The 12,198-nt window shown below is 42.4% G+C and overlaps 1 protein-coding gene across 1 annotated transcript in view; it reads right to left on the bottom strand.

The window, feature by feature from the left end:
- LOC143301874 (uncharacterized) overlaps window positions 1-11,654 on the bottom strand; it is a 49,065-nt gene extending 37,411 nt beyond the window's left edge. Inside the window, exons 1-5 of the mRNA XM_076616291.1 lie at window positions 11,318-11,654; window positions 9,788-10,044; window positions 8,166-8,254; window positions 7,311-7,437; window positions 2,875-2,996 (exon numbers count right to left, since the gene is read on the bottom strand). Coding sequence (XP_076472406.1) covers window positions 2,875-2,996; window positions 7,311-7,437; window positions 8,166-8,254; window positions 9,788-10,044; window positions 11,318-11,590 — 868 coding nt within the window. The 5' untranslated portion in view covers window positions 11,591-11,654. The remainder of the gene's footprint in view (window positions 1-2,874; window positions 2,997-7,310; window positions 7,438-8,165; window positions 8,255-9,787; window positions 10,045-11,317) is intronic.
- Between the last annotated feature and the right edge of the window lie 544 nt (window positions 11,655-12,198).

The following is a 12,198-nucleotide window of genomic DNA, read 5'->3' as shown; positions in this document are numbered from 1 at the left end:
CGTGGACCACACATGCTCGTCAGGAGAAAAGGCTCAATACCTTCCACCTGAAAAGCCTGCGGCGCATACTCAGCATCTCCTGGCAAGACAAGGTGACAAACACCGAAGTCCTGACTCGCGCTGACTCCCAACCATGTACACCATGCTGGGACAGCGTCGGCTGCACTGGCTGGGCCACATTCGCCGTATGGAAGATGGTCGCATCCCAAAAGACATCCTTTATGGAGAGCTCGCCACGGGGCAGAGAAGCATCGGCCGCCCACAGCTGAGATACAAAGACGTTTGCAAACGTGACATGAAGGCGCTTGAGATCAACACTGAGTCCTGGGAGGACCTTGCAGATGACCGCAACAGATGGAGAAGCACTCTCAAGAATCAGCTACGGACTGGTGAGGACAAACTGTCAGCTGCTGCAGCAGAAAAGCGAGCTTGCAGAAAAGGGATGGCAGCCAACAGACCAGCATCAGCTTACACATGTAATCTCTGTGACAGAGACTGTCTCACATCGGTCTCTACGGTCAAAGGTGACACTGCTTGGTCCAAGCAGACAGCCCAATTAGACATTAGGTCGGATATACTCTATCCATGGTCAGCCATGAAAAGGAGGCCTACTACTAGTCTCTATTCCTTCCTCTGTGTGTGTGCATGCATGCATGCTTGTTTGAGTGTACTTTGGATGAGGTCCTGGCAGAAACAACACAAGACTCGTGCTTTGCTGTTTGCACATGACATTTAAGGTCAGTCTCTCCTCTGCTGAAAATCATGATTTTGGCACATCACAATGTATAGAAGATCTATCAATAATTGCAAAGCAAGGATCAAGTGAACCCGGAGAACTCACTGAAATATTCTGGCTGGCATTTCTGTTAATGCAGTCATCATTTTTTCATTGACATTGGACTCACAGGATAAGACAATAATGGAATGAAGGTGGCTTTCTCAAAACTTCATTACAAAGAATGAAGTCAGCCAATCAATATATTCCAAATTAACTTTTTATCCAATCACCATCAAGCCTTTGCTTCATTCCATACTCTTTGTGATCCTGGTTAGCGAGCTATGCTGCTTCTTACCAAACTAAAGCAAGCATTTTTTTGTTTGTTTTGTTTTTGTTTGTCTGTTTGTTTTTTGTTTGTTTGTTTTTTTCTTGGTAGATCAGGAAATTGGAGCACTGCAATAATACATAGAGTTTGGAGGAACCACCATGAAATCAGAGCAGTTGGTATCCCTGCAATCCCTCTCACCAACCTCTAACCCCTCCCATTCTCTCTCTGATCATTAACCATCTCTTTTCATCTATTACATACATCCACATACCCTAATACCACGTATTTTCATGCTATAAATTTAACACACACACAAAATGGAACCCATTTTTAACAGTAACAACCCAGTAACACACATACACGCACACATATATACTCATTCGACAGAAACAACTTTCTATTAATGCATATCTGCTAGAAAGCAAATGTTACATATAAAAATACCATAAATTCCAGCCACATAAGGAAGTTAAGGGGGGACACAGCAGTGCAAAAGAGACCAAAATGATGATTTTTTCATGATTTGGGTTTTTGGTGGATTTTGATTCTTGAATATCTCTTCTATCATATGCATAAGTTTTTCCACTGTAAAGATGTCTTTAACAATGAAAAAATTGCCAATAAAGATTGCTTGCTGAATCACGAAAGTGTTTATTTTGTTCAATTTCAACGCAAGTCGGCAAGTTTCTGGCCTTGACAACATACCTTGGACTTGCTCAATGACGAGTAAACCTACAACCATGAGAATTTGCATGATTGTTTTATGACATGTTATTGAAGTTTTGGCATGAGTATGTATGAAAATATTCTCTAGGTTTTAATTCATAGCAGTTCCAATCTTTTTACCCATTGTAAATTTTGAGGATTTTGCCATACCCAAAATTTCAAAAATTCATAAAAAGTACAATAATTGAAGAATCAACAAAATCTCAAATGAAAATGAAGATCATGTCATTGTGTATCAAGTCCACATAACAAAAAGTATCTGCATGCACCACATGGATCACAAACCCGATTTCTTTGATACATTGTTTGGCGGCCATTTTGATTTGTTTCCATAGTAACGGGTATTCACAGAAATCTAAGAACACTTTTTTTGTGATCCACAAGTGACACCTAGCAGACAAAAAAAAAAGAAGAGATATAGTCAGAAAGAAAAAAAAGTCGTTATTTGATTGTAGTGTCCGGCCTTAAGGAATACTAGTATCTGTCAAATTTATATTAAAAAAAAAACATGTAATGACAAACATGCAGAAATTACTGGAATTTTAATTCATAATTTCTATTCTATCACATTTGATTTGTATACCACTTGCAGTAGCTGAGAAAATTCCAATTTCAAACTTAATAGTTTGCCATGGACATATGCACACGCATGCGCACATACACACACATGCACACACACACATATGCACACATGTACACACACATTATACACAAGCACCAATGTGAGCATAAGAACAAGAAGTGGATCACACTGACTCTCTTTACACACAAGTGAAAACTATTCCATTGCAGACAGGACTAGTTGTTAAGGATCAATGTCACAACTGGCGTTCTTCCAATATGTCTAGATGGCACAACTGTAACAAAACCAGTTCCTTTGTCAATACAGTAACTAATATTATAGTAATAAAGAACCTGAATCTGTAAACCAGAACAACAAATGAAAGTAAAAACAAACAAATTACCTGACTAAAAACACTGGCTGTACATTTTCAAAGTGTGGATACTGGATATCACTGTATTATTACCTGAAACCACCTGACCAAAAGCATTGGTAGTACATTTTCAATGTGTGGATATTGCTGGACATAATAATACTTACTTAACAGAGCACTTTCTTCTGCTGACAGAATCAGAACAGATGTCACAGTTTCTGTGTGTCCCCCAAAACTGCACGTTTCTTCCCCACTTTCCAAATCCCACACTTTGACCGTGGTGTCCCGACTGTAATCACACAACAATTACTACAATGTATTGTACTGCATTGCACTACATTGCAATGTATTGCATTGCATTGCATTGTATTGTAATGCAATCACATTGTTCACATCAGGTTTCTCTGTATAAATTTTGGGCTGCTCTCCCTATGGACAGCCTGTCACTACAAAACAGCACAACCTTTTTGTTTCCGTTGGCAAGTGTATTGTTTTTCTATCACTTGCTGTGCTCTGGATTTCTTTTTCTGCTTTCCTGTCAGTTTTTGAACTGTGCTGGCCCGCCATTCATCTCTCCCTTCAACACGCCTGTACACGTGCAAAATGTAACGTAACGTTCAGTGGTTGTGGACAGGTGGGCAGCTTTTGTCAAGGTGAGCGCAACGTCCCTCCCTCTGTTCTGTACTCGCGCACTGAACTGTTTGCGATTGAACCTGCACCTTTGACCCCTGACCTAGTTGTGCGCCTGCGAGGAACAGGCATAGGCGCTTGCCTGCCGCGAAGACGAACTCGCTGAGCAGGAAAGAGAAAACAAAAGCCCATCAAAACTGTCGTTTCCGTACGGACCCCCAACAGCACTACTGACAGTACCCCTGATGCGTTACCTGTGTGTGTTGACAGATCCACTTCATGCGGCGCTGTTTGTGCTGCTTCCAACCTCAACACACATGTTCCTGCTAACATTTTTACTTCCCGTGACATTGTCCCCTCTGATGACAATATTCCAAACTGAAATGTATCCCCCGTGCCAGTGATAGCCTCTGCTCCGCTTCCTACTCCTGCCACACCTGTCTCAACTCCCGGACCTTTTTCTTCCTTCCCATTGTCCTCCACTGCTCAGTCACCATCTTCTTCTTCCACTGTCTGTCTGCCTGACTCACCTGCTTCACCATTAGATTCCTCTCTCCTTACCTCTGATCTCTTTCATGCCTGTCTGTTCAATGCTCAATCTGTCTGCCCTGATCAAACGACTGACTATATTTCTGATTTTATTTTTGAAAATAACTTTCATATTGTATTTCTTACCGAAACCTGGTTAAGTCACAAGGTCACGAACCCAAACTTAAACAACTGACCCCCCCTGGATACAGAACTATGTCACTTCCTCGATTGTCTCGTGGAGGTGGCATCACCACCGTCTACAGAGATATCTTGGAGTCTTCCCTCTCCTTCTCCCATAACCACGCCTTTCCACATGATACCTTTGAAATGCTAGAAGTCACTCTCAGTGTTCCCGGTCACTCAATCATCTTCTGTTGTCTCTATCGTCCTCCTCCTAGTCGTAAAAATAACCTAATGTCTTCTCTGTTTCACGATGAGTTCCGAACACTACTTGATTACTACAACCTTCGTTCTGGCAAACTTATTATCCTCGGAGATTTCAATTTTCATTTCGACAACCAGACTTCCACTGATGTCAAACGCCTATGTCTATCTCTGTCCACTCATTCTCTCTCTCAGTTCGTTACAGAACCAACACACAGATCTGGCCATACGTTGGTCTGGCTCATCGCACGTGACTCTGATGCCATGGCTGCGTCAGTGACTGTAACTGACAAACTTTCTTCCGACCATTCTGCTGTTATATTCTTGCTTAATATTTCAAAACCTACCAGAACCAAAAAATCTGTTACTCGTCACAACCTGAAATCCATCAACATTAATACGTTTTCTTCTCAAGCTGCTGAACGCTCTTTCCAAAATTTCTTCCCGTACTGACGTATCCACACATTACAACACTGTCCTCTCTCAACTGCTGGATGAACATGCACTCCCCACTACCCATGGTACACACAAGACATTCGACTTGCAAAACACAAACATCACCAACTGGAAAGACGATGGTGATCAACAAAACTGCAAGTCCACAATCAAATATTCCAAAAACAAATAAATAAAGTCAAACATATGATCTCATCAGCAAAAACAAACTTCTTTTCTTCTCAAGTTCTCGATGCCACATCCACCACATCTCTTTACTCTGTCATGTCAAATCTTCTCGGAACTGCAAAAAAGACTCCTCTTCCTTCTGCCTACACTTTTTCTGAACTCCCCAATGTCTTCTCCTCTTTCTTTTTCGAAAAAGTCCAAAGTATTCGTACCATCTTAGACCAAATGTCTTTCCAACCTGTTCATCCTGATCCTCAATTCAGCGGCACTCCGCTCCATTCCTGTAATCCATTGACTGAAACAGAAGTTCATGAAATCCTGAAAGAAATGAAAATAAAATCCTGTGAGCTCGATCCTATACCAGCCTCGGTCTTTTCCCAGTGTGTCTCACATCTTCTCCCCACAATCACCAATATTGTCAACTCATCCCTTCTCACTGGAATGTTTCCATCCACTTTCAAAACTGCAATCGTCCGGCCTCTTCTGAAGAAATCCAACCTTGACGCAAACATTTTGAAAAACTATCGACCAGTTTCTAATCTTCCATTCATGTCCAAACTCCTTGAAAAAGCTGTCCTCAAGCAGCTCAACAACCACCTTTGTTTCAACAATCTCATCCACCCATTTCAGTCTGCCTATCGCGCTGACCACAGCACCAAAACCACTCTCCTCCACATTCTGAACAATCTACTGATAGCATCCGACTTAGGAAAAATTTCCCTTCTTACTCTTCTCAACTTGTCATCTGCCTTTGACACGATAGACCATTCAATCCTTCTTTCCCGTCTTCATTTTACATTTGGTATCAACGGCACTGTTCTAAACTGGTTCAAATCTTATCTCACTGATCGATTCCAGTCTGTCATTGTTGATCATTTCCAATCTGAACCTGTTAAAAGGTCAGTCAGGAACCTCGGTGTTGTCCTTGACAATACACTGTCAGACATGTCAGTCCTGCTTCTGTCAACTGCGGCGCATCAGTGCCGTCCGGAAATATCTGTCCCCTGACACAACATCTAGACTTGTCGTTTCTCTCATCCTCTCTCGCCTTGACTACTGTAACTCTCGACTGTCTGGTTTGCCTGCTTCATCCATTCAGTCCCTTCAGTGCATACAAAACTCTGCTGCCCAACTCGTCCTCAGAAAGAAAAGATCTGAGCACATCACTCCTCTTTTGCAACATCTCCACTGTCTCCCTGTCTCCCACTGAATAAAGTACAAGATCAGCACTCTATGTTATAGATGTATTCACAAAACTGCCCCTTCCTATCTCTGCAGCTGCCTTCACCTCCACACTCCATCTCACTCACTACGATCGGCTTCGGATCCACTCTGTTTACCCATACCCAGATTCAAACACTCCACTGTTGGCCGCCGTTCTTTCTCTGTCTCTGGACCTTGCAAGTGGAATGAACTTCCTCTTTCTCTTCGTCAAGTCTCCACACTCAGCTCTTTCAAGTCTGGCCTTAAAACCCACCTCTTCCCAAAATAGCCTCATTTGCCTGCCCTTCCTTGTCTTTAGTTTCTACAGTTTTAGAGTTATGCATGCGTGTGAATGACTAGTGTGAAAGCGCTTTGATTTGTCTCTGCACAAGATTCAGCGCTATATAAATACCATTATTATTATTATTATCAAAGTGGATTTTTCAACAGAACTTTGCCAGGGACAACCCTTTTGTTGCTGTGTGTTCTTTTGTGTGCACTTAACGTACGTTGCACACAGGACCTGAGTTTTTTTGTCTCATCCAAAATGACTAACATCCGTACAACCAATCAAGGTTTCATGTAGGGGGAGAAAATACTGGTCAGTTTGGGAATCAATCCCGTATGCTCATATTCTCTCAGTTTCCAGGTGGATGTGTTACCGCCATTGAGAAGGCAAATGTATCACAAGGAAAAAACAAAGTCAAATATCTACGGGTGAGATAAGAATACTTTATACTACAACAAAAAGAAATTACACCAGGTGCAGCATAAAACAACCCACGGCAACAAAAGGGTTGTTCCTGGCAAAATTCTGTAGAAAAATCCACTTCGATAGGAAAAACAAATAAAACTGCACGCTGGAAAAAATACAAAAAAATGGGTGAGGCTGTAGTATATGCGACATGCTCTAACTGGGGCGAGCAGCCCAAACTTCACACAGAGAAATCTGTTGTGATAAAAAGAAATACAAATACAAAAACAAATAAAACAGGACCCAGAAGTGGACTGGGGGAAAAACTGATGATGATGATAAGAAAATAAGTAGAAGGTGATGATGGAAAAGAAGAAAAAAAGATACGAAAAAGGAAGAAAAGATCAAAGGAAGGTAAAGACAGGTTTACAATTCAGAAAAGATCCAGCTTTCTCCCGTTACTGTCCCCCCCCCCCCCCCCACCAAACCCTCCCCCCCCCTCCAACCACACCCAAGCACATTTGAATAAAAGCTGACCTGGCGGACACCAGGTTAGTTCCCTGGACACTGATGGAGGTCACCAGGTCATGGTGTCCGTCCAGTTCCGACACCAGCACAGTGATATGTTCCCACTGACTGCTCCTGGTCTTCTCCCCGCCTGCCTCTGTCAACAGGTGCACAGTCAGTGTGACACGACAGCAATGGCCACTTGTCACACACTTCAGTGCAAAAAAATGTCACAGAGTATTTTCATGTTTTGTTCTGGCATTTCAAGACTTTCAGGAGGTACCATTTGTCCAGACATTCCTCTTGATGTTATGCAAGAAATATTTGGTTTTTTACATGATCGGTTCATCTGTAAAATAGTTATTGGACTGATTTTGTGTACTTTCAAATGCACAACAGTATAAAGAAAAATGGTGACATCCCTTGGACAGTGGCAATTTCATGTGTGTGCCTCAGTGTGTGTGTGTGTATGTGCGTGTGTGTGTGTGCGTGTGCGTATCTGTGTGAGTCTGAGTGTGTGTGAGGAGAGAGAGAGAGAGAGAGAGAGAGAGAGAGAGAGAGAGAGAGAGAGAGTGTGTGTGTGTCAGCTTTTACAACAGTTAAATATGCAGTATATAATTGAGCACATAAAAAAAAATTTGTAGTTATCTGTTAGCAAGTGTCAAAAATATGCACAGCCATGTACATAACATAGATATGTACTTGTACATGTGTTACAATGTCTCAATAATATGCATAAACAAAGACTCAGTTGCACATTCTACAGAAGGCATCAATACTATGCATAACTGTGCATCCATACGGTTATTCTGGCAAGAAAACATGACTAACCAACCAAGCAGCCAGATCACAAGGACAAGCCACACTTCCAAACGATGCACTCACTTCTTCCTCTCTTGGAAGCTTTCTCTACTGCCCTGTCACCAGAGGCCTGGGGTGGGCTGGACTCGGGTTCCTCTGCAGTCAGCAAGCTCCTGAAAAAACCAAACATTTGTATTTGTATTTCTTTTTATCACAACAGATTTCTCTGTGTGAAATTCGGCCTGCTCTCCCCAGGGAGAGCGCGTCGCTACATTACAGTGCCACCCATTTTTTTGGTATTTTTTTCCTGCATGCAGTTTTATTTGTTTTTACTATCAAGGTGGATTTTTCTACAAAATTTTGCCAGGAACAACACTTTTGTTGCCATGGGTTCCTCTACATGTGCTAAGTGCATGCTGCACACGGAACCGCGGTTTATCATATCACCCGAATGACTAGCGTCCAGACCACCACTCAAGGTCTAGTGGAGGGGGAGAAAATATCGGCAACTAAGCCGTGATTCGAACCAGCGAGCTCAGATTCTCTGGCTTCCTAGGCGGACACGTTACCTCCAGGCCATCACTCCACAGCTGTTAGTCAGCTCTACTCAGGTAGGTAACATGACAAGCAGAGAGGGTGAAAGTATTTTGGTTTTTCTGTGTGCAGCTGTGGTGGCCCAAGCGGTAATGCCTCTGCCTAGGAAACAAGAGAAACTGAGGGGACAAGTCTCAACACAATTTTCTACAGCTCGAGTGGTTGTCTAGATGCTAGTCACTCAGATGAGAAGATAAACTGAGGTCCCACATGTAGCATGCACTTAGCGCCAGAACCAATAGCAACAAGACAGCTGTCCCTGGCAAAAGTTATAGTAAAATCCACTCTGACAAACTTGTGTGTGCGTGCATATGACTGAAGCCTGAGTGATTGACACAGGAAACAAATGAGTGCCAAGAGGTAGCTGTAAGTCAGCTCTACTCAAGTAGGTAACATACTGTGCAAATGACTGTAAAGCGCAAAGAGTTTGGTATCTGATGATAACAATAATAACAAGTGGAGTGATGGCCTAGTGGTAACGCATCTGCCTAGGAAGCCAGGGAATCTGAGCGCGCTGGTTTGAATCACGGCTTAGCTGCCGATATTTTCTCCCCCTCCACTAGACCTTGAGTGGTGGTCTGGTCGCTAGTCATTCGGATGAGATGATAAACGGAGGTCCCATGTGCTGCATGCACTTAGCGCATGTAAAAGAACCCACGGCAACAAAAGGGTTGTTCCTGGCAAAATTCTGTAGAAAAATCCACTTCGATAGGAAAAACAAATAAAACTGTGCGCAGGAAGAAATACAAAAAAAGAATGGGTGGCACTGTAGTGTAGAGATGCGCTCTCCCTGGGCAGAGCAGCACGAATTTTAGAGAAATCTGTTGTGATAAAAAGAAATACAAATACAAATACAAACTGAAGGTAAACATTCACACCTGGCTGGGGTGAAAAACTGGAGTAAAGTGCCTTTTCAAAAGGACACAACACAATGCCAAAATGGAACCTTGGACCATGTCCACTGCTGAACACAGCAGCAAACATCCAGCGCCTTACCAATCATTATTCTGCCACAGTGCCACCAATTTGCAGTACACACTGACACACAATGACACGTGATAAATGAGAAAAGAAAAAGAAAACTTTTGATGGATTTAACAACGTTCACTCACTGTTTTGCATGAACTTTCTCCTTCATCTTCTCTTCTCCTGAAGGGGCTGTCAAGACAGCCCCGCCCTCCTCACTCCCCCTCCCCTCACTCTCTCCTTGTGGTACATCCCGTGCTTCCTCAGCTTCTTCTCTCTCCACTGATGGTGAAGGTGGCAAAACTGACACTGTGCTGTCATCCACTGCCTGAGAGTCTGCGCCACTGGCAACTCTGTCCAACAGCTCTTGAAGACGCTCTCGAATGTCAAACTTTTTGTCCACCTGTCCAAAAATATCAAGCAAATAACTTTCACACTGTATGAGTCACTGTATGAGTTGTTTTTTTTCTCCTTCTCATAAAAAATGTCCATGCATGTGTAGAAGCATTCAAGCATTCATACCACTGTCCAGAAGCATGCACACATCATGATGTACATGACTGCACATGTTATAGCTAGCAAGCATACTTTCAAATTTCTCCCGGTTAACATCTTTATAGTTATACCTTGGGACTTTGTCTTTTTGAAATTTTGAAGGTATTTGATCTTAGTTCCAAAAAGGTGAATGTTCTTATGGCTCTAAATCATATTCTTGATCTTCCAGTTTGCCTTCTACAAGTCTCAGTTTTGCGTTGATTCCAAATCTGTATTATATTAATATATGCTTTAAATCATCAAACTGTAAGAGCAAATCCAAGATCATAATTGAAATCAGCCACATTTTACATCTTTTATGTTTGAAAGAAACACATATTACTTTTTGCTGGGTTCCTTCACATCTTGGTAAGCTTATTCTCTACAATGAATGGGCCGACGGTGCTGCAAGAAAAGGTGCAAAAAGTGAACAGGGAACTGTAGAACTTAATGTGCTTCTGTCCATACAAGAGGGCTTTCGAATACTAGGAAAAACATCAAGAAGCAAAGTCTGGGAATTATGCCAGCAAAACGGCAAAGCTTTAAACCATAGTGTAATTAATGTTCAACAACCAGGAACTATCAATCAGTCAAATACATACAGTAATTCACTGTATTAGTGTGTGTGTGTGTGTGTGTGTGTGTGTGTGTGTGTGTGTGTGTGTGTGTGTGTGCGCGCGCGCGCGCGTGCGCGTATGTGCGTGGATACTTGCACGCAAGTGTATGCCCCTTCTGATGCATTAAACGTCTGTACAAGAAAAACTTCACAACTTCAGTCACAGACCTTGCAGTTCGACAGCAACAAAACTTTTCAAACATCGAAACAGTGAACTGCGCAATGGACAGAAACATGGGTTATCTTATCTTATATTCCTTCCTCGAAGTCTAAAAACATTGCCCACCGCTTGAACCAGTTAGTTATTCAGTTATCTATTCATTTTTAAAAATCAACAATATGAAAAGGTATATTCAAAAATAAAATTAATTGTTCCCTGAAACCATTTACCTCCCTTCATTTGCATTCTTTTGTCTTCTGCATTGGTTGTTTACACGTCACTTGAACTTTTGCTGAGGCTAGGAATCTGTTTCGGGATGTTTTGGGTAAGATTTTTTTTTTTTTTTTTTTAAAGAACTGAACAAACCTTTATTTCCTCCAGTTCATCCAGTGGTCTGGTCAGTCTCTCTAGGTTATCAATCTGGCGAAGTTTCTTCCTCAACTTTCGAATTTCCGCAGCTTCTGACATGAAAGCGGCCATGATTAAGCGGGAGCGTGATACTTCCCCGTGTCGGTTCTCCCCCGTGTCGGTACTCCCCTGTCGATACTCCCCGTGTCGGTACTCCCCACAGACGTATTTTTCGATACTCCCCCGTGTCGGTACTCCCCACGGTCGTTTATATAGAGTGGACCAAGCCATCCTGAGGCTCACCGCGTGACCGCTTGAAGCGACCGTCCCTCGCGCGCGACAGCCATTATTAGCCCAACTTCAGTGAGCGAGAAAGCGAAAGTGAGAACATGCCGTGTTGTGCTGCCATTACTTGCTCCAGAAAACCTTCGAAGGAAGAAAGAGAGGAAGGAATAAAAAAAAAAAAAAAAAAATTATAATCTCATCGGAAAAAGAATGACATTTTCCGTTTGATTATTTGTTTATTTCTACACTGTCATTGTGCAGTGAAAGAAAATGTGTTTTCTTCTTGTTGTGTATACCGTGCTGTGTGTGTGTGTGTGTGCACTTTTCTGTTCACCAAGGTAAAATCGTCCATGACGACAGAAAAGTTTTAAAGTGATTAGAAAAGAAAAAAACAAAAAAACGCATCACATATTCTACTGAATTCAAACACGTTGTGCTTTGCAAGAAATATGTAAGTTACACTAAACATGCGCGCGTTCGCGTGCTCAGTCGCGTGTGTGAGTGCATGCGCGCAGTGTGTGTGTGTGTGCGTGTGTGTGTGTGTGTGGGTATCTGTCTGTACGTGTGTGTGTGTCTGTGTCTGCATGAGTGCCATGTTTTGTGTGCGTATTTGT

Source organism: Babylonia areolata, chromosome 28, assembly GCF_041734735.1.
Source record: "Babylonia areolata isolate BAREFJ2019XMU chromosome 28, ASM4173473v1, whole genome shotgun sequence".
NCBI classification, from domain to species: domain Eukaryota; kingdom Metazoa; phylum Mollusca; class Gastropoda; order Neogastropoda; family Buccinidae; genus Babylonia; species Babylonia areolata.
This window is presented reverse-complemented; position numbering and strand designations above follow the sequence as displayed.